The sequence below is a fragment of the Gallinula chloropus genome (assembly GCF_964237585.1).
Source record: "Gallinula chloropus genome assembly, chromosome: 7".
Taxonomy (NCBI): domain Eukaryota; kingdom Metazoa; phylum Chordata; class Aves; order Gruiformes; family Rallidae; genus Gallinula; species Gallinula chloropus.
In genome coordinates, this window is record NC_140092.1 from 2916003 (window position 1) to 2942706 (window position 26704).

The 26704-nt window shown below is 39.2% G+C and overlaps 1 protein-coding gene across 1 annotated transcript in view; it reads right to left on the bottom strand.

Moving 5' to 3' along the window:
* Nucleotides 1-365: 365 nt before the first annotated feature.
* WFS1 (wolframin ER transmembrane glycoprotein) overlaps nucleotides 366-26704 on the bottom strand; it is a 33008-nt gene continuing 6669 nt past the window's right edge. The window contains exons 3-8 of the mRNA XM_084267062.1: nucleotides 13687-13769; nucleotides 9517-9661; nucleotides 8509-8679; nucleotides 7775-7855; nucleotides 4700-4845; nucleotides 366-3035 (exon numbers count right to left, since the gene is read on the bottom strand). Of these exons, the coding sequence (XP_084123188.1) occupies nucleotides 1227-3035; nucleotides 4700-4845; nucleotides 7775-7855; nucleotides 8509-8679; nucleotides 9517-9661; nucleotides 13687-13769 (2435 nt within the window). The 3' untranslated portion in view covers nucleotides 366-1226. The remainder of the gene's footprint in view (nucleotides 3036-4699; nucleotides 4846-7774; nucleotides 7856-8508; nucleotides 8680-9516; nucleotides 9662-13686; nucleotides 13770-26704) is intronic.

The following is a 26704-nucleotide window of genomic DNA, read 5'->3' on the forward strand; positions in this document are numbered from 1 at the left end:
CACATCTTTTCCCCAGGTGGAAGCAGGGAGGGATATTTTTCAAAACTAGAAACACCTGGAAGGCATGACTGTGCTTCACAGATTTTCTGATGGGTTCAAACACAACTGTGTGGCACTGGATGGGCAAAGCTCCTGCTCTGCCATGTCAGGCTTGGCTTACAGCCACAAAAACTTCACCTGGCATGGTCAGATTTTACTGATAGCTTAAATAATGTGAAGTACAGCTTAAAGTATCTCAGACCAGAATGTTCGAAACATCTAAATAGTATTGTTCAGTGAAATCCTTTATCAATGCCACACAAATAACTGCTCGCAATGTCAAAGCACTACAAAGAGATGCTTCACCCATTTAATTCAAGTTTGTATTTTGTGTTTATTTGCACAATACAAATCATTAAACATTCAGTTTCAGTTTCCACTGTAGACTTCGAAGGACTCTTTTCAGTTGCTTTGGCTTCTCTGGTACTGGTACCATCTCAATACCAGCCTTGCTCTGTAGTGTTTGTCCTTCACACACCAGCATGGATTATACCTTAGTGTCATACCTAGAGCCATCATCACCAATCAGAAGAAATAGTGTATTTTGTAAAGATTACTTAATGCAAAATGGAAGCTTGAGGACTTTTTACAACCTTGCTGGGGTGTGAAATAGTGTGCCCTTTCAAAACACATCAAGGTCATTATCTTCTGGACAAATAGCGGAACAGAGTTCTGTACGCAGGTATCACCACTGGGTAATGACTAGAAGATCACTTTTTTTTCTAGAAAACACCAAATAAATACAAGCAATATAATGCAACAGAAGCTGTTGTCAGCCACCTATTCTAAATCATACCTGTGAAAATACAAATGGGCACGTTGTGAATATGTAAAGAGTAAAGTGCTTTTAACACTGAGCAAGTGAACTCATCTAGTGTTGTACCACGAGCAAATACATATCCATTTTGGACAAAATAGTCTCCATGCAATTAGTCAGCAGCAATCCCCTGCATTCATTTATAATATTAAATTAGTATATATTACTTCAGCCATATGGCATTTAAAGTCAGGATACAGTGTGTACACTTACAAAACTCAACCAATGCTCTACATCAGCATACGTTTTGAGCACTGCCACAGCAAAGTGATTGTTTGGAGTTCTGTTCTTTACCTTGTAAGAAGCCAAACCTTTGGTGATGTAAATGCAGCGTACACTGAAGATACCACTGAACCAACATGAGAGCTCATTATGCAGCTGACAGGAATGGGAAGAAGAAAAAATCAAAAGCGAATTTAATTGCTTTATGCACTGTGCTCCTCCAGTCATGCTCTATTTTCACATGCCTGCCTGCAGGTAAGAGTTTAGACATGCAATTCAAGCAAGTGATTGCTTTCAGTTCAAAGACAGGCCATTTACTGCCAAGACGACCCTCCAGAATTGTGCTGAATTCAATTATACTTCCTTGCCTCAAGTTCAACAACACTTTTTTAAACTCATTGCTTGCCTTCAGCACAATATCTTTGGTTATATCATCCTCCTCTATCGGCTTGGTTCCGTTTTTGCTACTGAAAGGCATGCCCACAGTTATTTCAAATTTGTACCGATCAAACATTTTCATGTGGCAGTTATGCTTTGTCAAATACTTGAGACGACACAATTCCTCCTCCTCCTGTGTAACGTTTTTGGGGTCACAAAGAGGGTAGGTTTCACCATACAAGCATCTCATCCAATCGCCAATAAAAAGCGGGAGCATATTTATTGCAGATTCTGCACTATTGTCGATCTCTGTCACGCGCACGTATTTGAACCGCCCAGTCCACGTCACTCGGTGTCCTTCCAGGTGACTACACAGGATCTGAGTACGTGCCATGTTAGTCTCCTTCCACGACCTGGGTCCGCAGAGGAACGCATACTGATTCCATGTCAAGGTGGAGTTGTAAACTTTCATCCCCTCTGATCGATACACATAGAACCAACAGAACAACACCACAGCCGTAATCCACACCAGGATGAGTTTCACAATGGAGCTTCGAGTGAGGGATTTAACCATTTCAACTACAGAGAAGTTCACTTTCGTCCACCATCGGAAGAGCAAGGGAATGGCACACAGAACCAGAGTCACGACAATTTTCACCAGCTCCAGAGACACAAACCACTTGATGAAATGGATAAGACACATCAGTGCAATGCCTACCCCTAGGACCGGGAGCGCAAAGAGAAACAGGAAATAACCAATGGATGCACGAACGAGCCCGATGCCCGAGGACTCCCGCAGGATGACCACGGAGAGCTCGCACCACATGAAGCACACCAGGTATGGGACCAGGTAGCAGTAGGTGCCCTTAAAATTCCGTAGTTGTGCCATTCTAAAGAAAAGATAGAACAAGTACAAAAACAGAAGGCACGGGATGCTGACATTTATCACAAAGAAATGGCCTACAGGAACAGTAAAGAAGGTTTTACCTAAGAATTTCAGGTAGCCAAAATTCCCAGGTAATACCTGCAGCAGGGATAAGCAACCTGCTGCTATCTCAGTCATTAATGCTCTTCGTGTGTATGGTTCTGCACACGTGCTTAAACTCATGTAACTTGTCACTGTGAAGAAAACTGAGACGGTAGCTAACTCTGAGCATGGTATACAGTCTTTGCTTGCTATAGGGAAGGAAAATATGACAAAGAACACCGAGAGTAAAAAATAAATGTATGGCTCTAAGTGATTCCATCCAAAGTTTACCTCGGCTTGCTCAACGTCTAGGTTTGGTTCAAAACGAAGCAGCAAGTCAGTCAAAGCGCGGAAGTTTTCCCAAGCCTTACTGTCCTGAAACACCTTCAGTGTGCAAATCACCATAGAAATGAAGGACAAATAGAATATGACTAATGGAATAACGAAGGCAAAAAAATCAATTGTCAGATTACTTATGATGAAGAAAAAGATGAGAGCGTTGATATGGTGTGTTGGAACAATGGTAGACAGCCAATGCATTCCTGCCTTGGATGCAATATCTATAAGGTATTCTTTAATTTCCATAATGGCATGAAGTGGATATTTTATAACCTGGAAAGAGAGAGAGAGAGGCATTTTATTTATGAGCAGTTTCATAGCTTTACATCACAATTATTCTTAGCTGAAACAGTAGCAGTCGGTCGTCTAACCTCAGCTGACACGAAAAGATTTATATTTCAGACAAATGTTGCCAATAAAATGAGATTACTTTGCCTGAGATTATTAGCTCTATTTTGATTAATGCAGTCAGATGAAGCTCAGAGGCGATTTTGATTTCAGAAAAGACGTATTTCATTACCTTTGACACACATAATTAAATGGCTTCCTAGTCAAATATTCTGCTGTAATTTCATCCTGAAGATAGTACAGGACTGCAGCCATGTAGTTTATCTTAAATCATTACTTGAGCTGTGAGGACGGTAGCTTTAAAGCACTTAACTCCGCCACTGTTCTGCAAGGATAATGCTATAGATCCTGCTATGCATATGCACTACAGAAAGCAGTGCATATGATTCATATGCACTTACAGGAAGTCTTTACAGCTGTGGTTTATCTTTTAAACAATTCTTCCTAAGTATTGAGGGATGCAGCTGTCAAAATCTGGTTTGTAAGCTATTTTAACTATAATTACTACATGTTTAGGGATTCTTTTAACTCCACAACAGTCACTGTACAGGATCTTAAAATTCTACCTATCATCTTACGTGGCATTTTCCAGCACCAGACCACAGAGGAACTGCTGCTGGATTAGATGCTCTCCCTATGACCAACCACACACTTTACATAGGATCAATAAAAAGGTATAGGATTTTTCAAACACATATTCAAATACTGTAGCTACACTTTAGATGCTGCAAACAATCCTTTTGTTTTCTCAGAACTTACTCTTTTACATTAATTAGTTCAAGGGAAAAGCAAAGAATGCTTCAGCAAAGATCTATATATTGTGATGAACTGTGGCACCACACACAATGGCTTGGGCATAAGCTTATTTCCTAGTGAAGGTATCCCTGTTCTTCTCTGTAAGTCATCTCTTTCAGAATATTGGTTATTCAAGAGACTGGAAAGAGACACCCATCGTGCCCCACAACCATATGATAACAGACAACAAAATGACAAGAATTGCAACAGCAGCACTCAAATCAACAGCTAGAAAACACACCGTCTTGCTTGAAATTTATACCAGTATTGCATGCATGCACCCTAATTTTCCCTTCTTCCATTACCTAGAGAACTATCATTATAGAAAACCACTAATAGCAAGTTCCACTATTTTTGAGTTCCTTCATAAAAGAACCTTTTCACACCTCAAGGCTATGGATAATTTTCCCCACATGCTCGCTTCTGTTTCAATAAGAAATATATGAAGCATATGATAACATCTGTAATAAAAAATACAGCTGTTATGATAGGCACATTTAAATCCTCACTGAGATGCAATGATGGCAGACTGCCCTCTTCCAGGGAAAAACATTATCCCTTTCTCTCAAATATATGATTCATATATATGAAACTGTGAACATACATATACACACACACACACACATATATATATATGAAGTCAAGTCCAAAACCAAATTCTAGTCACAATTCTTGTACTGACCTATACAGACTAAACATCAGCTTTGAGAATCAAGTACAAGCCACCTCTGTCTTGGCCAGAATATGCAAGTTAAGAGCCCTTCCACACAACCTGTTCAGTATTGTCTTTTTACCTTCAGTCGTAGGGGTAACTCTTCAGGACTCTTCCCTGCCAATTCATCATCTTCCTCTTCCTGCATAATCAGGTTAGATGGGATGATTCCCTTGGCATACTTCTTGGTAATTTCAACAAAGTCATCCAAAGCAATAAATTTTTTAGCTGAAAGATAAAATGAAGACTTGGAGTAAATAATATTACTATAACACTGTACTGATTAGGAGCTGGAACATATATTTTTCTTTCCTGGTATTAAAGAAGATCCACTCTGGGCTTCAAAAACTTAACTACCAGTAATACCAGCTTACCATGCAACTTGTTCCGAGATCTGCACTGAAAACAACAAGTTGCTTGTGCCAGCAATATCTGACTACTCTGAATCTGGTCAGACCAGTAGGTAAATTTAATACACCAGTAAGCAGGAGAACAGAGAGAGCGAATGCAGCTGATGTGCAAGTATTCCAAGGAAAAAAGAAGGCTATTGCATTAGGTCACACAGCTTTAAATCACTTCTTGAGCAAAGTTTTTAACTAACAGCTACATTGAAAAGAAAAAAACCTGCAAAGGAATAGTAAGCAAGGTGTATTAGTAACTGAAAAACTGACTACTGGTTTGGCACGTAATGGTCATTCTTCTGACTTCAGAAGTTACAGACATACACTTATGGAAAACACCCAGTTATTCCTATCTACAATACTAAATATAGATTATCTATAGTGTATTAATTTAATATGCTATATGGCTATACAAAAGCCCCCCCCCCCAAACTCTATGAAGCAGTTGTACACCAAATTCCTCACTCTGCCCTAGAAAAATCCTTATCGACTCCTGTGAGTAGAAGGAAGGCTTCTACTGCCAAAAACTACAGATGCTGCAAGACAAAAGTGATTTATACACTCCTTCAAACTCACTTCACAGCGAGTTCCTCACATTAGCATGGATTAGCTAGTTTCTATGGTAGACAAGCCTGATGTCGTTTGTAAAGGAGGATAATTAACAGCAACTTTTTTCTATATACTAAAGCAAATGACATTGCTGTAGATATGAAAGACTTTTGAATGACAAAAATCTGTAACACACCTCCTACACAGTAAGTTTAGCTGATACAGAGATATAAAAGCTGGCCTGCTTAATACTAGTTTAAGATTTTGAAAAGGCAGAAAACTGTATTGCTTTGCTAAATTTAATATCAGATTATTAGTGGGTTTGGCCCTATATTTTTTTTAATTTTACAAAAATGCTACGATTAAAGAAGTTGTATATAAATGTATCAGTATTTAATATTGAAACCACTGTAGATCCAGGACAAAATAAAGTCTTTGTGTCAAGATACCTGCCAGAGAAAGATGGGTGTTAAAAGAGTTTTAAAAGCCCCCAGCATTTTATAATCTGTATTTAATCTCACAACATGGATGTTGCATTTGCTTCCCAAGAGGCAAGAAAGGATTTGGGGGTTTTTTGCTAACTGCTCTTGTCATTCACAGACTGTAGGTGATATTACTTGCACAAAGAAATTGAGACTCCTTATCTGTCTTTGGTGCAGTTCAGATCAAGACTAATACCAAGTGTGTCATCTAAAGTTACTCTCCTGTTGGGACAAAACGTAAGTGGTAAAATAAGTCTTTTTGGTGTGGAATCAGCAAGAGGACATGGTTAGAACTTGACAAAAAAATCATTAATGGCACTTTTACAGCACTGGGGTGTATCCTGAGAGGAAAGCTGTTATTAACTTACTATGTATAGATGACCTATCATATGTAATGACATGTATACTCCTCCCAGGCATGCAACAACTGTCCACTGACAATGTCAGCACTAATCTTCTGTTTATGCCTCCATTAAGGATGCTCCAGATCACATATCTCCAAACACCTATCCAGTTTAAAAGTTATCTTCCAAGCACTGTCAATGTAAGTTTTGAAGGAAGAATCTGCTGCTGGCAAGATGGATCAGAGAAGTAAATGCTGGAGAGTAACAGCTGTCTTGTTCATCCATGAAAAGATAAAAGCTCTCTAGAGAAGAGGTAACAGCTTAACTCCTACTTCAAGTGTTTGATGAAAACTTTTCGGTTTTAAATGTTATTAGTATTTTGTCACCCAAGTGTCTTTTAAATTGATACAAGAAGCGTATGTTGTAGATTCCACTTTATTATTCATAGATTTTTTTTTCTTCAATTTAGTTATGACAAATTCCCCTGCCTCCCCCATCCATCGTAGAACAGGAAAAATATGCACATCAATTTCTGCCTACGCTTACATGTAGGTTCATTTACTCTCCTGTAATTTTATCTGCCATTTAAGCCTTTAAATATATATATATATAAATAAAAAATAAAACTGCAAGTTCCTTTTCTGACACTCTTGAATTACCAAAGAATCCAGAACATGCTGCATTGTTTATAATGATTTTTTTTTAATTTAATAGTTTGCCTTTACTCCTGAAGGCCCAGCAACATTTCTTTGGTAGGCAGGGCTATGGAGACCTTTATTTCAAGTCCAACACCCCCACTTTACAAAAATCACAGATTTGGGTGTACAAATCTGACCCTGTGTTTGTGGAGTGATTTAATTCTCCTCATAGTTATATGAGCTAAGTTATGAAAAGAGTATCTTGGTGCATCTTTCCTATATCAGTTCTTGAACAAATATAAAAAGACAAACATGAATTATAAGTGAATGGCAAACAGAAGCAAAGCAAACAGAACAGGGAACTGTCTGCATTAAATGGTTGCATAATTAATTATCTTATTGTAATCAGAAAGCTTACTACGGCTTAGGACTAAAAATAAACTTATTGAAAGTGCAGAATTTGTTTTGCTGAATAGGCTTGTAAGTGCTGAAAGGGCAAGAATATAAAAATAACAAATGACACAGAAAGTCCTCTTAGTAAGCTCATCACTGATGAGTTGACTGCAACAGTGATGTGTGTGAGTTCACATGCAGATCCCTTGTTTACCTGGGACATACAGTAAACCAACACCATCAGTTTATAGCAATTCAAACTTGCTACACATTCAGCACAAAATTACTTAACAAAACAAAATAGAACCCAAAACCACCATCAAAGACTGAAAAAAGCAGCATCCACTCACATTCACTGCTCACTAATCGCTCCAGCATTCTTCTCTGCTTCTGCACTGACTTTGGGACTGGGCCAGGTTGCTTCTCACCATCTGGTTCAATGAGAAAGTTTATGGAAGTCAAAGCAGTCCATTAAAAGGATCAAACAATAACTGGAAAGTTCTTGAAGTTGCAATATGTGGAGAACAGTATTTCCTCAAAGTCAGGAAAAGACACACATATAAACTGGTAACAAGTAGCTTTCTGTACTCCAACTGCCACTCTAGAAAAGGGAACAGCATTGGTACAGCTAACTTACACTGACTTAATGGCAGAGTAAGCCAGATGTCTAGAAGACTGACTTTGTAATTGAAATACCTTACTAAGGCATCAGGATGGATGCTCAGGAAAAAAAAAAAAACCCTAAAAAAAATAAAATCAAACACAGCAAAGTCATAAAAGTTTTATTTTCCAAGGGCAGTGAGTGTTGAGGGAAGATATTTTTTAATACTTGCTTACTTGTATGAGTGCTTAACTGAATCACAAGCTACAGCAAGAGCTGGCAGGCTTTTATGAACTAACTTTATTGGTCCAGAGAGCACAGTTATTGAAAGAGAGTTAGTCATTAATAGTTACTTTTTCTTAAGTAGACATACATCTACTTTTATCCTATGCCTGAGTGTTTATAAAGCCATTTAGGTTCCTAGCTATATTCTGCCTGTAAGTCTGCATTTTATCAGTACCATAAATCAGTTCACAAACAAACCTTCACTGTCAACTTGCCCAACGTTTTCCAGTAGTTCAGAAACTGCTAATTGCTTCTTCTTCTTCGGGTTTAATTTCCAATACATGACTAAGGCAGCTTTCCTCACAGCCCTCTCCAAGTCAGTCTCAGATGATAATTTCTTCACTTCTTGCTCATTCTCAGAAGTGATGCCTCAAGAAAAGAAAAATACATTAGATACTATTATCCCACACCCATGCAGAAATGACAGATTTCCCCACAATCTATTTTTCTCAGTTTAGTCTGAAACTTCTCAAGTTTCATTCACGTCTTGACCATCTAAGTAAATTACTCAAATGCCTTTCTGTGCCTACTGCTTATCAAACTCTAATCACATTGCTTAAGTTTAAGCTGTACAAGACATGCATTATCCTTATGTCTTGCTTCAGCTTTTGAAGTACAGCAGTTCAGGCAAGAGCTGGTGCAGTTATGTACAGGTGACATGGAGAAGGCAGCAAGCATTTAATGATATAATGAAAGTGTTTGCTTTGGGGTTTTGGTTTGGGTTTTTTTTCTCTTTTACATCAGAGTTCAGAGAGTTGGCAGACGAGAGGAGACCATTCCAAGCGTGGGAAGTGGCATGAAGGAAGATGTGAATCTTAACAGTGGGAGAAGACAGTGAAAAAGACCAATTAGGAGAGAGGTTGGAGAGGAGCAAAAGAATGAAACAACAGCAGATATGTAGGTGGTGTGTGGTTATATATGACCTTCACAGTAAAAGAAAAGAAATTTCAATGGAAGGTAGGGAGGGGAAGAATGAGAATGAATTCCATGGAGGAATTCAAGCAAATAATTAATAGAAATGCTTTTATGAGTAGTATCAGTGTTGCTTTTTAAATTGCCTGTTTGAACATGTCACCAACTACTCACATAATTTTTGCCACAGATATCCCCATGAGATTTTAACCCCCTTTTTCAGTGTTAAAATGAACACAGTATTATTTCAGGTAAATTAGGAAGTGCAAGCAAAAGGTCCCTGAGAACTTTTACCTCTCCTGTCTGCCAGGCACCTCCGCAGCAGTTTGACAGCTTCTCTTCGGCCTTGCTTAGCAGCAAGGATGAACCAATCAACTGCACTACAATTGTTAAGTTCTTCATCCTCTTCTTCAGCTAATCTTAAGAAGTGTTTCCCCACCTAGAATAAGTAGGGAAGAGAACTCTTTCAATAACTGCAATGTACTCCAATCTCTCCCTCCCTCTCCACCCCTTCCCTGGAACTCAGCTAGAATAAATTGTCTCTGAAGAAAAGGTCAAAACATTTGCTCCTTGAACTAAAGAACATAGCTGTAAGTCAATCTTCTGCAGAGCAGGATCAGTTTCCAGATCTGGAAGCAAGAAAGAATTGCAACACGTTTGGCCAGGTCAGTGAATTAGCTGCCATCATTTTTTCAGCATCTATCAGGATTCACTAAACCTCCTGGCATTAAAAGTAGTATTGAAAGTGGTCTTCTCTTGGCTTGATTTCCTCCTATAACAATGGTCAGGCAACATTGTTAGCTTTACTTTAAACTAAAAAATTCAGTGCAAGCTATTGACAAAGGGCCTTGACATGGAAGGAGGTTTCAGCACTGAAACCACTTTAGCCACTGAAAGTCAAAGCACACTCGTGATTAGTTAATGAATAGAATAAAACTAATACTGCCTAAGCATCAATCAATTAAAGTGAGGTAGTCTGTGAAAATCCTATTATTTAGGATTACAGAAATTATGGAGCAATTATCTATATTACTGTCTTACAGATAAGAAAAAACACCACCTTTTTTCTTCCTTCTCTAAAATTGAAACACATAGCAAGAAACTGGCAAATGTATTTATGCAACAGCATGAAACACTTCTGCTTATCACAATACAACAAAACATTAAATGGCAGAAAGTGGCCAAAAACTACTGGATAATCTGCACATATGGAGAATCTGGGAAATGCTTTTGCCTGGCTCACTACAATCCTTCTTTCCTTACTGTTAATATGGTTCCATTCTAGGGGTAATTAATGCTCCATAAATCCACTGTACTATCTGCTGCAAAACCCCTGTTTGACAGTTTCTCCAAAACTTTGCTTTTGCTATAAAGGGGACTAAGGAAACGCCTTTGAAGGATTTAAAATTCATATTATTCCAATGCAGACTAAACACTCTGATCTCATTAAAAACCATGTATCATCTTCTCCCATTAAAGGCGAGGTCTCCAGCTTTGCAAGTGGATTCATACATCTAAGTGGGTGGTCCAACAGCTTCAGACTGATTAAGCCCACAGCACATAGAGTGAACAGAAAGAAGAAAAAAAGGGGACTAAAGAATATAAAAGCCAGAACTAAACAATGATTACAAAGTTATGCCAGAGTTCAATGAGCAGTGCACAGATACAATGGCAGAACAAGTATATGAGATACAGGGCAATTTTATTTTAATATTTCAGCCTCAGTAGTGCAATTGCCTGGTAATTTATCAGCCAGCTGCAGATGTACCTTCAGCTATTTATTTCAGAGAAGAATTGCTTGAACAAGTTACATGGTAGATAACATCCTCTGACAAGAACAGCTGTTTCTTGAGTATGTTTATATTTATAGCCATTGAGGATTTTGAGAAAAGCTTCAAGAGTAGTAGCACTTAATGATGCAGCTCTTAAGTTTATAAGGATCTCTTGGACATAAAAACTCATAATGCAACATAACATAGCAGATTACAGAATTAGCCATATTCCACCTGGCTACTGCATGACAAAACAAGAGGATAACACCTGTTTTATGACATAAGTGTTTGTTTGCTTCATTTTGTTGTTTGGGTTTGTTTTTTTTGGGTGGGGGGGCGGGGAGAAGGTTGTTAGTGAGTTTTTTTGAGGATTTGTTTGTTTTATTTTGTTTTTGGAAGTTCAACATTAAGGTATAGTTATCTACCCCTTCCAAAAAACATTCACAGAACCCACCCCTAAAATCTGAGCAACCAGAAAATATTTTCCCTTTATTTTGATTATGAAAATTACAAGATTCTTTGTTTATGTTAAAATTCTTGGTAGTAATAAATCCCACCTCCACGTGCCATGACAAACATCAAGGCTTTCCACGAGACACCACTGGAAGGTCTACCAGCTCACTCTGAACACACGTGGTGGGACAGCCACCTTTCATTGTCAGAGCAAATCTCCTGCACAGGACCACCAGAAGATGGATACAAAGACCTGTCCCACAGCAGTCAAAAGGAAGGAGAACTGATGGGGAAAAGACGTTAACCTCAGATGTGTTATTTAATCAGGGATTTTCTTCACCCCTGAGCTAAAACTGTGAAATGAAATCATAGCTGGTCATGACTTAACAGAGACCTTTGTGCTGTCCTTCTCCAAAGGCTGCTCTCACCTATGGGCTTTGCCAACCAGGGCAGTTATCTCAAGCAGTCCCCTTGCAGAGATCCTCCCGTTCAAGACACAGACCTGCCTTTTCTCCATTACAGAATTCCAGCTGTGGGTGTCTCATTTACATAATTGCCTTACACTTATTTCTCAATAAAGAAACTACATGAAGCTACAGTAATGCAGGTTGACAGCCGCTCAAAGTGCATTTATTTCCATAGTCATTGCAGGGTTATTTTTGAATAAACTTATAGTAATAACTACAAGCCAGTGAACTGAGTGATTTCTTATGTTTGACTTCATAATTATTAGCAAACAGCACAACAGTGCCATCTCAGCTTCTCATTCGTACTACAAAGCTAAGAAAGAAAAACAGATTTTTCTAACTGATTCTAAATCTATTCAGCAACAGAGAATAAATATATTTTTGGGGGGGGGTTAAAAACTAAAAGTTAACACCCTCCCCACAAGTCACAAGGAATTTGATGGCACAGAAAACCAACTGTATTTGGGGTTCCTTTTCAGGCAGTCAATTCATCCTGAGTGCATACTGAGGCAAAATTGTATGCTGGATCTCTTTACAAGAAGGATCCTATTATTGTGTGGGAATAGAAAGTGTACACTGTTAAGAGCTAAAGGGGGTGAAGGTGGAATGAATTGAGAAGGAGTAAAAATATAAACTTACATAGAAACATGCACATATCATAGAGTTAGATTACCTAAGATATTTCTTACTCAACTGGAAGCTGTATCCTGAAAGAATATTTATGGGGTTTGCTTTCTTTTGTGTGGACAAATAGAGCCATAATGTTGATTTTACTGCAGGGATCCTCTCAAGGCTAAGGCTTCATCCTCTGCAAAGCCACTGGCTGTTTCAAAGGTGAGGAATTTATTACTGTCTCACGTTACAACTCCAAGGACAGTCTGCCCCTCAAACAAATTCAGCTGGATTTGGGAGAGAGCCTGGCATTGTCATATTTTTTTTTTTTACCAGCTTTAAAAGGATTTCTTTCCCATCCCCACTTTTTACATTTATTTTCAAAAAGAGCAATAGTGCTCCTTGGGGAAAAGAAAAGCCACAAATGAGGATGTTGGAGCCCGTAACTATTCCCATTTGCCATCAAAGCTGAAGCTGGAAAAGAATGCTCAAGTAAAACACTAACCAAATTAAACACAAGTAAAAACATTTCTAAACAATTTAAAGATATTTATACTGGACCAATACACCAGACAATGGAATGTAGTGGAAAACTGGCATAATTTTTCTAAAACCTAAGGGACACCTAAAGTGCTAACACGTAGAGAGACAGAACTGCCTTTATTAATTCAATTATATCTGCAATTACACAATAAAAATAGCTGGTTTCTATAAACAAGGAGGGGCTTCTTTTCTAAAATGTGCAAATTGAATTGTCTCAAATCCGAATCTGCACACCTCAACAAGTAACTCTTTGGCACATGCTTTTTTAAAAAGAAAAGGAAAAAAAGGAAAGAAAAAAAGAAAAAGGAAAAAAGAAAAAAGGAAAAAAGAAAAAAGGAAAAAGGAAAAGCAGTTCTCAACCTTCTCCATGCTTTCAGTCTCCCACTTTTCAAACCCATCCTAAAGGTTTACTCAAGGGTTGGAGAGGAAAACAGTAACATTCCCAAGCAAGCAGCCTTTCTCATGACAGAGCAACCATCTGGCATCACCTTTCTTTGCATAGTTTAAGATCAAAACAGATACAGTTCAACTAGAGAAGAGATAATAGTTCTACAGCAGGCAGTGCTATTTTTGGAACTGAGAGCAAACAAGACTGGACAAAGAGCACATAAAATTACCTCCGTTTGTGCTTTCGGTTCTCCAGCTTTGGCCCTCTCAAGCAGTTCCTCAAACAGCCTTTCAGGTTCCTCCTTCATGCCCTCTATAAATTAATTTGATAAAAAAAGAAGTGTTTACTAGCAACATTTTAAAGTCTTTTATAAAGCACTGCTTTATGTGCTGGAAGAATTAAGATTGTATTGAAAAAATCCAGTACAAGTGTTTTGCAAGAACAGTGGAAACGAATGCATTACAGTACTTAGGCTGCACCTCAGCATTTTTACCATTATTGGTTATTTGGTACCTGCCACAGGACAACACACACAGGTTACAGTTTCTCATTTACTTCCAAAAGATTCATTTCTCAACAGAACAATACTCATTATGATAAACACGAGCGTACGTAAAACATACAGTGTGGATCAGCTGTTGTACCATGGCTGTTCTTACTCCTGACAGCACCTGAGTCTTTCAACCAGCAGCTTTGAAGACTTTTCAAGAATTTTGAAAAATTAACCAGCTCTTAAAACATGGCCAACATATCTGAAAGCTCAAGTCCTCAGCCCCTGGACTGTACCCAAACAATATTTACCCTGTTACAAACCTATTTTGTGTCCAGCTCCACACTTGCACTACAGTTTCTTTCTCTACCTACTGTACACATACAGACTCAAAGATTTTTTTTTTCTTCAGAAGTATCATGTCTCTCCACTAGCCAATCATAATGAAAGAAACCACTGTTCACAGTGCTTGTGAGCATCGTGCCACGTGCTACTTGACGAACGAAGAGCAAGTCTAATGGCAAAGCTGACAAAGGCCAGAACTGATACTTTTTATGAGATGACTTCTCATAAATTAGTTTCTAAGAACTGTGAAGGGAAAAAGCAGTACAGCTCCTACACTTTAACATTGGGTAAGGACAACAGACCATTGATTCAGAATAACAGCTTTACCAGCCAACCTACAATTTTCACTAGGCAGGAAGATGGAAACTTACCAGTGCCAAAGCTTGACCCGTACATAGCACACTACCCCTCACGGCAAAAAACACACCTGTGGTAGCTATTAAGGAGGGCACAGGTAGCATGAGAAAGTACAGTTACAAAGCAGAGTTTCCAAGTGTAGGAAATGGACTGAGAGAAGCTTTCTGGCACCTGCTCAAAGTCACAGATTTCAACCTCTGCCTAATTTGGGCAGCCGCAACGCGAGCAGCAGGTCCGCAGCCCCGCTAGCTGAGGGGCCGTTCTCTACCGGCTCTTTTTCAAGAGGTGGGAGGAAGGAGGAAATAAACCCGATTCCAAATAATCTTCCAAAGAACAAGGCTAGTTACATTCTTCAACATCGCTGGTACCCTGACTATTTCCAAACAAGAACAGTCTACAAGCCAACGCTCTCATTAAAATGGGTGTACTTTCGGAAGAGCAAATCATGAAGGAAGTTTTCTCCTTCTCTGTGCCACAGCTCTGTCTGCCAAGCTCCCCCTGGAGAAATATTAATGCCAGATTATAACATGTTGTCTGGCTAAACAAGGCAAGTAATGAGAAATAATTTTCATTCAGTACTCGGTCTTTTCAGAAAGCTGTAAAAATATTATTGTAAAATAGGCAAACAGCATCCCAGTAAAATTAACCACTTAATCTCCTTGCTCTGATATATAACCCACAGGATTGAACTCTAAACAGTCAGAAGCCTGTTTTCCAGATGGCACCACTCACACCAACAGACATCACTCAGGGGCTCTCTGCTTACAATAAACAAGAAGTTACAGGCAAGCACGTATTGTTTGAAAGAAACATAATATACATCCATCTACCCCACTCAAAGGAAAAGTGTCGGACAAGGCAGCACTTCTCTTCTGTAGTTTCTTCTTGTGCTTTCACAATCATTAACTTATTTTGCATCAAGATTTCTGCAGCAACAGTCTTGGCTATGGACTTTTTTCTTTTTTTTTTCTGTTCAGGGTTTTCTACATGCTGAGAAGAGACCATCCCAATTGTTAGAGATACTCTGGATAAAGCAACACTGGCGGTTTATACAAACTGGATTCCTTTCTCCTGCCCCCCTTGCCACACAGAGGAACATGCCATGGCTCTGCCCCTTCCAATTCTTGCTCAGATAATCTCTATTAGATAAAAGCATTACGACAGAAAACTGTAAAGCATTCCTATTTTGCAGCTTCCACATTAGGATATAGTTAACTTATTGCAATTGCATTGCAGATGAACATGTAAATAATGTTCTTCGTGAAGCTAGAAGAAAAAAAGAAGAAAAAAAACAAAATTAAGAATGTGCAGCCTTATGTTCAAACTATCACCTTAACTGAGAAAATAAAATAAATGTGCTGGTACTGCAGGAAACCGTTGAATTATTTGTTCTAACAGAACTAACTGCCACGGAAAAGAAACCTTTCACAGAATCACAGGGGTTGGAAGGGACCTTGAGATCATGGGGTCCAACCCCCCTGCCAGAGCAGCTCCCCAGCTCATATTGCACAGGGTGGCGTCCAGTCGGGGCTGGAATCTCTCCAGAGAAGGAGACTCCACACCCCCTGGGCAGCCGGTCCCAGGGCTCCCTCACCCTCACTGGGGAAAAGTTCGTCCCCCTGTAACTCCCTGTGCTCCAACTTGCAGCCATTGCCCCTTGTCCTGTCCCCACAGACACTGAAAAGGGGCTGCCCATTTCCCCCTGCATCCCATACTTCAGATATTTATAAACATTAATAAGGTCCCCCCTTAGTCTTCTTTTCTCCAGGCTGAACAGTCACAGCTCACTCAGCCTTTCCTCATAGGGAAGATGCTCCAGGCCCTTCATCATCTTCGTAATCATCTTTCCTGCTTAGTTACTTTGAACCTACTGCCCAGTCCCTCCTGCCTGGTCATTGCTTCTAAATACCCTCACATGTGACCTTTAAATATAAATAAAAGATAGTAACTTACAATTACGCCTGGGGTCGGTTCTGTAGTTGTTAGGGCAAGGGCACAAAAGCAGGTTGTAGTGTTGTTTTGGAGATGAAATTTAAAATAGCTCAGTATCATAGTGTTCCTATAAATAGGAATATTTTTTCTTTGCTTAAAGGATAAGCAAGAGGATAAAACATGTGTGGCTAGAGTTTTGTGGCTGCCTATCAATTTACTTTCTCTTGAGGTATTTAGGTCAGTCTCTCAAGGTAAAAGGACCAAAACATAGTCAGTGTCTGGTTTGGAACAAGGATGGACAACACACACTTTCTTTTAATTCAGCTCAACGCTGAAACAAATACTATACAAGAGTAAACTCACTCACCATAAAAAGTGGTGATCTATAACTTATCATTCTTGTTCTTAAGCATGTTGTTAAGTCAGAAAACGTATTCCTCCCACATAAAAGTACTGCAATGGAAATGCTGTCAGTAGAAGCTTTTATTTTCCAGCTTTGCTAAAAACTCATGTCTATTTAATGTCAAATTTTACTCTGACTTGAATATAAAAAAATTTCCAGGAGAGTGGAACATTCATCTAGCAATACTTCATGTATCTTTCATGACAATTAAAATAGACCTCACTAGCTGTTGTGTGCCAGATGCATTTATATAAGCCAGTGAAGTCTATCAGTTATTCACTGCAGTCATTCAAACGAACGCACACAAACTTTAGGTGGCATGTAGCATTCATATAATCATAGAATCATAGAATGGCATGGATTGGAAGGGACCCCAAAGATCATAGAGCTCCAACCACCCCACCAAACTCCAGCCTGGAGGTTGCCCAGGGCCCCATCCAACCTGGCCTTGAACACCCCCAGGGACAGGGCATCCACCACCTCTCTGGGCAGCCTGTTCCAACCCCTCACCACTCTCTCTGTAAAAAATCTTCCCCCTAATATGTATCATTACAAGTACAATACATCATTCATGTAAGGAACAAAGTAAGGCAGGACAGGAATGTGGAAAAGTGGTTAGTACTTTGGCTGTAGTTCCTACCCTGCGGCCAAGACCCTACTTAAAACTTAGTTCATCATCATGCTGCTCTGTGGGTCAGTTCTCAATTAGGCTAATTCTACCTTCCCAGAGACAACCTTCTAGCAGTCAATGCTACTTTGCTCAACACCAACTATTCAGTGGGTATTGGAACAATGAAATTATTAAACAGAATTTTACCGGTTTATTTTTATTATTCTGTGATAAAGTCTGAAGTTTAAGATATGAAATGTTATTATAGCCTTAGAATGTCTCAGTTCTGCTTTAAAAAAAAAAAGTGAAACAAAAAAGATTTGTGATCTCAGAAGGATGAAGCAGATCTATTTCTGAGTTTGCTGTGTTTATGTCCTCATACTACACAAAGCATTTAAACCTCTGAAGGGCTACAGAAATATCCGCTTTTGAAATCCAGACTTTTCATTCAACGTACTTCTATGATTCTATCTTATTAAAGCACTTATTAAAAGACAATCCAATGAAACTGATAAAGGCTTGAGTGCATTTCAGTCATACACAGCATTTACAAGAGTAAGCTAAAGCTGCACATTGTTATCAGACAGACTTCAAAGAGGCTATTAAAACAATAGCGATTTCTGTGTACTAGTAAGAAGCATGCTTTACTACTCCAGAAAAAATACTCAGAATACAGAAGCCTGTTTCTATAGGTAGACTGTAGACAGGGTGATGAAAGCTGAAGACAAGTATTTACTTTGTGAAACTTCATACATTACATACATTTACCTTGTGTAAGGTGAGATTCCAGCTTTGTAGCTAAAGGCTTAAATGGAAATTTATCATTCATTTCAGCATTTGGCATTTCTAATGTTTTTGTTAGTTTTTGACCAGAAATATGGAATGTTGCAAAAGGAAACATTTCCGTTTTTAAGAGAATACTATTCAATCCTCTCTTAGGATGCAGTTACTGTTCCTTACATCTGAATTTTAGCAATTGAATTGACAGAAAGGCAGTTAATCCATAGAAGGGTTTAGACCAAGTGAGACTGCAAGATAAAATTTACAAGTCACAAAAGGAAGATGCCATCATTGATTAGTTAACAAGTATAAGCTGCCTCTTTGGACTACATGAAGAATTAAAAGCTAACAAACTCTTTAACATTCATACAAGGCTTTGTATGACTTGTGCAAGTCCACTGAAAACAAATCTTTTCCATGCCTAACATTTCTTGGACAGGGTATGCTGTGGCTGTCATAAAATTTCCTTCCCAGTGTTGTAGTAAAAATTAAGGATGGATGCAATAGACTCCTAAATTTTGTCATATCCTCCACATATACAACTGAAACGCATCATTTGTGCGTCCTTGTAGTTAGGTTGAGTCATCGCAGAGTGTCTGATGACATACTTAGCAAAATGTTTTGTACACAGTTTAGACAAACACTGTTTCAAAAAAAATCTCATTTAAGAAGACACAGACACATCCATTCATGAACTCTAAACTATTTAAAGGTACATAAATAACAATCCTTACACGTAAGGAAACATTTTCAGCTTTATGCATACATGCAGAGCGGATCATGCACACCCAACTGCCACATAAAGCAACCTCAATTTTCTAAGTGCTCTTCTAACCACTAGGAATCACTGCCTTCCTTAAAAAAAAAAATAAATAAAAGAATCCATTAAAGTTATTTCATGCAGAAAGAGTCAATAGAGTGCATACTGAAAAATGAAAGTCTCTGTTGATTTACTTTCCTACCAACGCAAACACATTCAAGCTCTTAGCAGAGTGGATTTACCCAGAACAAGGGAGTTTTAGCACTTTGCCTGCTATCAATCACCCCACGCCAGGCACATGCAGCTCTTCTTAGGTTGCAGCTACAGCATCTGTATTCTCCAGATTTAAAAAAAATCCCACCAAACCAAACCAGAAAGACCATGATCAAAGAATACCAAAGCCAAAAGTTGGTATTTTAAAGGATCACAATCTCTTATGCCTTTTCAGCTTTAAAATTTTAAAGGATCACAATCTCTTATGCCTTTTCAGCTTTAAAATCTTAGTAAATGGAGTTATTAGGTGCCAGTTGTGTTATCTTGCATAATTCACAATTTTTTACTCAAACACAAGCTGGGCACTTGCAAGTGCTTTGAACAGTGAAACCTAATGAGAAGAGGCTAAGTGGAAAACTGAAAGCAATTTCTCAGACAGGAAGCAAAAGCGAAGACAAAGAATTAATCTGAAATACATATGTTTAAAGTAAATTACAGGTTTTACAAGTGAACATTAAAGCTGCGTGGAAACTCCACCGAGCAGAGGATTAATGCATTAAGCAACACCCACACAAAGTGTATGAAGGAAACCTGTGTGGCATACACACGTTATATGATCACGACCACAAGCATTCATTTGGGCTCAGAAAGAAAAGTGACAGGGATGTGCAGGGGGAGGGAAAAAAAACCCCATATGCTGGGGAGAATAAAGGGTTTGAGACGACAAGATGCAAAACAGGATTTCTGGATTCCCACTCTTTTAGGACAGCAAGTGTTCCTGAAGTGACTGAAAATACTCAGGAAGAGTTAATGTGCACAATGTATCTCCTACATTTAGTCCCAGCCAGCAGTAGCACACTTTCTAGCTCGCTGAATACACACCTAGCTAAATAAATAAACATTTTCACCATTTCATGAGAAGATGCTGCAGCCAGTTGCTGCAGGTGAGAACAGCTATCAAGGTGGCCCAGCAAAATGAGGCAAACAACAATAACTAATTGATGTCCTAAACGATCTTGCAAATTCTAGGGGTATTTAAATACGTGGGTTTAAGTGCAATTTCATTCATGTTTTGTTTGACTCAACAAAATACAATGTAGCCTGTTACAGGGATAAGAAATCAAGAAATACAAAACAATGAATAGAAATATACAACACTCATTCTCCCAGGGGAAAGATTATCAGTTCAGACACATGGTAAGGACTATATTATTCAACCTTAAGAAGTCTGTGACCATTTGGGTTTCCCAGTACTAATACTGAGCACTGAGAGTGACTTCTGTGATCCTTCACACAGAGTTCATAAACTGTAACACTCCAATGTTAAGTTCAGGCAGAAGCAAAGAAAAAACTGGATGGCATTCAGAAGAATAACCACCCCATATTTCATACTTTCATTACCTTTATCCAGTAAGCTCTCTACTTAATGTTTGGTTTTGTACTTACAAGAAGTCACAGGACATCAAGCATTTCCCTAAGCTCCATGTTATTAACTGACAAGAGTGATTTATACATTTGATCATGAGCAGTATGGAAAAAGCTGTCATCCACAGGTCTTTCCAGCAGCTAAATCCCCAGGTTAGTCTTGCTCTCTATTCTTCCAGTATTGACCTTTGCCAGGGTTAGAGTCAGAATGACAAGCTGTTGTAACTTCTTATGAAGTCAGTAGAGGTCTTACTACACAGTTTAAAACTATGACAGGACTGTATTGTAATCATCTGGTCTTCTTGGGCTACTAAAAAATTAAAATGCAATAAAATGTGACTAAAGCATCAGAAATCATAGCCTGTCAGTAAAGTGAAGCAGTTAATTTGTGTTAGAAGATGGAATGAATCTGCTTTAAGAAGTTCACAAATTAAACATACCAGCTATAGAAAATGGTTTTCTTGCAGATTCTCAGTGATAGCTCATTTGCTAGTATAAAAAAATAGTGTTGAAATCTTAATTTTATAATATTAGGGTTGGAAAGAAGCATCAAGATTGCATGTACATACAAAATAAATAATGCAGATGCATTTGTTCAAAAAATAAATAGTCAAGGAAACGGTAAGCAAATTTAAAGCTTGAGGGCATGTCTCCCCATTATGAAGACAGAGAGAGTTGGGGTTGTTCAGCCTGGAGAAGAGAAGGCTCCAGAGAGATCTTACAGCAGCCTTCCAGCACCTGAAGGGGCTAGAGGAAAGATGTGGAGGTACCTTTTAGAAGGGCATGTAGTGATAGGATGAGGGGGAATGCTTTTAAATTGGAAGGGGGTAGATTTTAGATTGGATATTAGGGAAAAAAATTCTTCACTATGAGGGTGGTGAGGTGCTGGAACAGGCTGCCCAGGGAGGTGGTGGATGCTCCCTCCCTGGAGGTGTTCAAGGCCAGGTTGGATGGAGCCTTGAGCAGCCTGGTCTAGTGAGAGGCGTCCCTGCCTATGGCAGGGGGGTTGGAACTTGATGATCTTCAAGGTCCCTTCCAACCCAACCCATTCCATGGTTCTGTGATCAAGCAAAAGAGATAGAACAAATTTTGTGAAAAGTCTCCCTAGAAGGTATTTCTGTCAGTGCTATGTCCTGTATATATATCTCCAGTCCCTTTCAGAAGTGTATGGTGGTAATTCCAATAGTGTGACACAAGACTTTTTGCAGGAAAAGTTACTTTTGTAAATAACAATCTGATAAATTTATCAAATTCCAACAAATTCAACATTTTCAGGGAACGGTGCTCAGCTTATCATTCCGTATTTTTCCCCAGTATGAAACAAGCTTTCTAGAATCTCAGATGCACTTAGGAGCAAAGGCATACACATATTAATGACAAAAAAACCCCAAACCATCCTTTCATTTGCTAGAAGATGCTATGTAAGTCTATCTCTGAAGTGAAAGGTGTCTGATTTCTTTCAAGGAAAAAGAGACTTAAACTGTTCAAGCACAGGGAGGTTGTCTGTTATCAATGTGCTTTTGAAAAGGTTCATCTGTACATTTTGTAACAAAAATTCAGGTTCTAACAGGTTTTGTGTGTCACTGGATTGTACTGTTGAGCTTTCAGTGTTCAGCAGAGCCAGTCTGAGTCTCTAGAGAAATCCTCCTACTCACTTACCACAAACTCCAAAAGATGGGTGGCATTGTGTACAGCACCTATGTAGGAGTAAAGTTTCTGGAAAGACTGACGATCCACTTAAAAGCAGGCATTCAGCATCCTGTTATAAACAGGGTTTCTACACACAGATTACAATGGCACTAACAGAGGAAATGTCTGGAGAGGGAGAAGTATGTTGTACAACAAACGTCACTGTATTGATAATTTTTGTTTTAAACTTTAGAGGCTTATTTGCTCATCCATGAGCTTTAAATACTTTCATCCATTCAGAAGCCTCCTGGATTGGTACCTTAACTGCAACGCAAGGGCTTGGTACAATGAACAGTACATTGCATGTTTCCCTTCTATGCTTTCCAACCTCCATGGTTAGAACTTCAGCTGGTCCTAATTGCCCCAAGAACCATTACAAATACTTCTCATAACATACATCGGGCATTCTGCTTTTGAAGGTGATAAAAAGGATGGGAGAGGAGGGAACAACATTTATTTACAGGGAATATTGAAGTCTAGAACTCAGCTCTGCTTTCTCTCTGAGCAGCAATGCGTTTGTATATATGATAACAGTCTTCATCACACCACAATTGCAAGTCATCAAATAGCATTAAATTGAAAAGGGAACAACTTCTGCACCCCCACAAAATGAAGGCAAATTGTCAGGAGAGCAATAAAAAAAAAAAAGCAAGGCATGTAGGTGGAAAACTAAGAGTGATGATATTACAGAGACTATAAATTTTAAAGTGGAGGGAAAACTATTCTTAAAAGGTATTTCTTTCTAGCATAGCTATTATTGTACAATGATCATTTAAAGTCATTAAAATAATTTTATACACCAGTAACGAGACAGCCCTGCTGTATTTCTACCCAGACATCTCAGATTAAAGCCTTTATGGATGAAATGGGACAAATCTAACGTTCCAAATCTGGAGACTTAAAAATAAACAAGCTTTTTGTAATTTCTTGGTTGATAATCATCATTATTAACCCTCCCTCCCCCCCTAAAATGGAGAAATTCAAATGCAACCTGCAGAAAAGAAGTGAGAAAAAAAGAGTTGAGATCATAAACCTCACAAACCCCCACATAAATCTTAACCACCTGCACAATGCTCAATGGAATTTCAGCAGTTCTGCTCTTCACCACACAGACACTGTAGCAGTTCATTAGCTTACCATCAAAACAGTGGCCCTTAAAGAAAGACCCACCCTAATCATTTTGCACGTCCACGGTGCCTTAATAATAATAACTGACATCTCATAATTAACTGACTTTGCAAAGGATTTGGTTTATTTCCTAGTTTAGTCTTTCCAGCCTCACCTTCTAACTTTTGCTGTAAGTGTATCTACTCCTGCAAGGGGCCCTCTCACCTCTCCTTGATTACTGTAGAGTAACAGGGATTTGTTGCAGTTTCATTTGAACATGAACAGACAGGTCTTAGGTACTTCCAAAGGTTTTCCTCCCAAAGTCACGACAAAGGATCTCCAGAAGTTAACAGTTCTTGCTGCTGCTGAATGCAGGTGTGTTGTATTAGGAAACTGGTTCAGATGAGGAACGTGCTTTTAGATTTCCAACTGTTCCCACTCAATGCATTTTGTTTGCACGGTGGAGCACGCAGGCTGCATTCCTTTTGGAGGAAATGAAATTGAAAGGCTCTATCCCAAACACTAAATTACATTTTTAAACGTGTGCAAGAGGAACTTGGGAGTCTTTAACACCAAATGACTTACAGAGCCACTCCTATTTCATGACGTGATTTACCAATGTGAATGTAGCTCTTCCCCTTGTACCCTCCGGCTGCTCGTTTCTATCCTTCTAACACCCTGGCACTGAGCTAGAACAAGCCTTTTGTTATCATAAACTACCACAGAATAGGAAATCAATCCATCTGAAAAAATAATGGAGGAAGATTGAGCTAGGGCACTTTTCTTAATCTGTTTCATTGTGTGACAGCAAAAACTCACCAGCAACATCCTGGTTTGTTTTTAATCAGCTGAAGAAAACATTTATGTATTTCAAATTGGTGAAAGAGGCAAAGATGGAAAATCTTTACGTAAATAAACGGGTGTTCAATCCTACTCCCACATATTGTAAAAACACCAGCATGTTATTGACAAGAGTAGCAGCAGACCTGAAAAAGCCAATTCCTGCTGTTCTGCACCAACTATGACTATGTCCCAAATTTTAACTGAAAACACAGTCATTAACTTTTGTTTGGATAGAATCCTTTCTCCCCCACAGCAATACTTGGCAAATGAGCTTTCCAAAGCCTGAGTAATTACAGGTAAAGTTTGAAGGGGCATTAATAAACTGACAGATAAATTGTTAAGTAATTAATACTTCAAGGCATAATCCTCCCCTTCTAACAATCAAAGATTTTTTCAGAGACTTCTGCAAGCTTTGCACAAACATTTCACTTTGCCTCAAGAGTTAGTCTGTACAAGCAAACTGCCAGAAAATGAAGACACAGAAGTGCTAAAATGGAGCTTTGAAGCAAAAGTTCTTTGTAACCATAAGTGGAAGAGGCTAACATTCAGAAAATATTTGTAAATTAGAGAGGTTCCCTATTCCTTAGCTATCATTTAGCAATGCGTTGGAGACGCGCCGTTGTACATTGTTACAAGGCATTGTAAACTGTTTAGGAGAATTTTTTGTACTATTTATAAATTCTAAGCCATGAAATTTATAAAATAACTCTTTCCCAAGAGCTACAAAAACCCTCATAACCTTCCTAAGCACAAGCAGAACCCTGCACATTTACAAACACAACATAGGAAATTGATTTCTGTCTGCACAGCTCTCAGTACAAATCCTTTCCCCATACGTTCTCAATTCTAGAGCAAGAGGTTTGTTCATACTTCCTTAACAGCACAAATGTGGACAAAACGAAAGTTAGTTCTACAACCAGAGAGATGTTTCTTCAAGTGGCTTAACTTCGCTTTGCAATGCTCTCAAGACTTCCCAAGCTCTCACCTTTGGAAAGGAGATGTCAGGCAGGAATTCAACCTCACTGCCTAGTAAATGTATATGAATGATGTAAAAACCCAATAAAATCTGTTTCATCCACTCATAACCCCTCCCCCCATGATCACCTTCTCAATGCCTCCCATATTCCTTTACTAGGGAGCCTCCTTTGGCAGGGGGGTTGGACCCGATGATCTCTCGAGGTCCCTTCCAACCCCTGTGATTCTGCGATCCGAGGATTCTATGATGTCCTGCATGGCAGACTGACAATTTTTAAGAAAGATAGTTTACATGCTAGAAGGCACTTAAGCATTACAAGAAATGGCAACACCTCCAGATAACCTGCAACACAATAAATATTCACTGGGGGTGAGAGTCAGTCCAGTTCAAGTTACAGTTATGGCTGATGAAGCAGTTACTTGCCTGGGATAGCTGGATTCAAGTATCCCATCACTATGGTATTGTGAGAAGTTTCTCTCCATTCTGCTTTCTTTTCATCTGAATCAAAAGTGAAACACCCTCTGGGCCACAGAAAGCTACTTTCTGGCTCAGTAGTACAAATCACTTACCTGGAGCATGGATTCACAGAATCACAGGGGTTGGAAGGGACCTTGAGAGCTCATGGGGTCCAACCCCCCTGCCAAAGCAGCTCCCCAGCTCATATTGCACAGGTCAGTGTGCAGACAGGGCTGGAATCTCTCCAGAGAAGGAGACTCCACACTCCCTGGGCAGCCTGTCCCAGGGCTCCCTCACCCTCACTGGGGAAAAGTTCTTCCCCATGTTGGTGTGGAACTCCCTGTGCTCCAACTTGCAGCCACTGTCCCTTGTCCTGTCCCCACAGACACTGAAAAGGGGCTGCCCATTTCCCCCTGCATCCCGTATTTCAGATATTTATAAACATTCATTAGATCCCCCCTTAGTCTTCTCTTCTCAAGACTGAACAGTCCCAGCTTATTCAGCCTCTCCTCATAGGGGAGATGCTCCAGGCCCTTAATCACACACCTCTTCCATACAAATTACATTAATAGCAGCAGTATCCAGAAGCTCACGTGGTAACTAAGCCAACACACTGAAGGTGCTTTCTTGGCCTCACTCTGCTCTCTGTACACCTAGAGGAAATGGTTCCACTGCCCAGAGTGATGTTTTTAAGCCTATTTGGAAAACTCGATGTTGGGACCTGCAGAGTTCTCATCTGAGAGATTTCTTTTTGCATATTTTGCCCTCTTTGCCTGAGGATGGCTGAACACCTGCCTGCCACGGGAAGTGGGGAATGAATTCCTTGGCTTGCTTTTGCTTGTGTGTGCAGCTTTTGCTTTA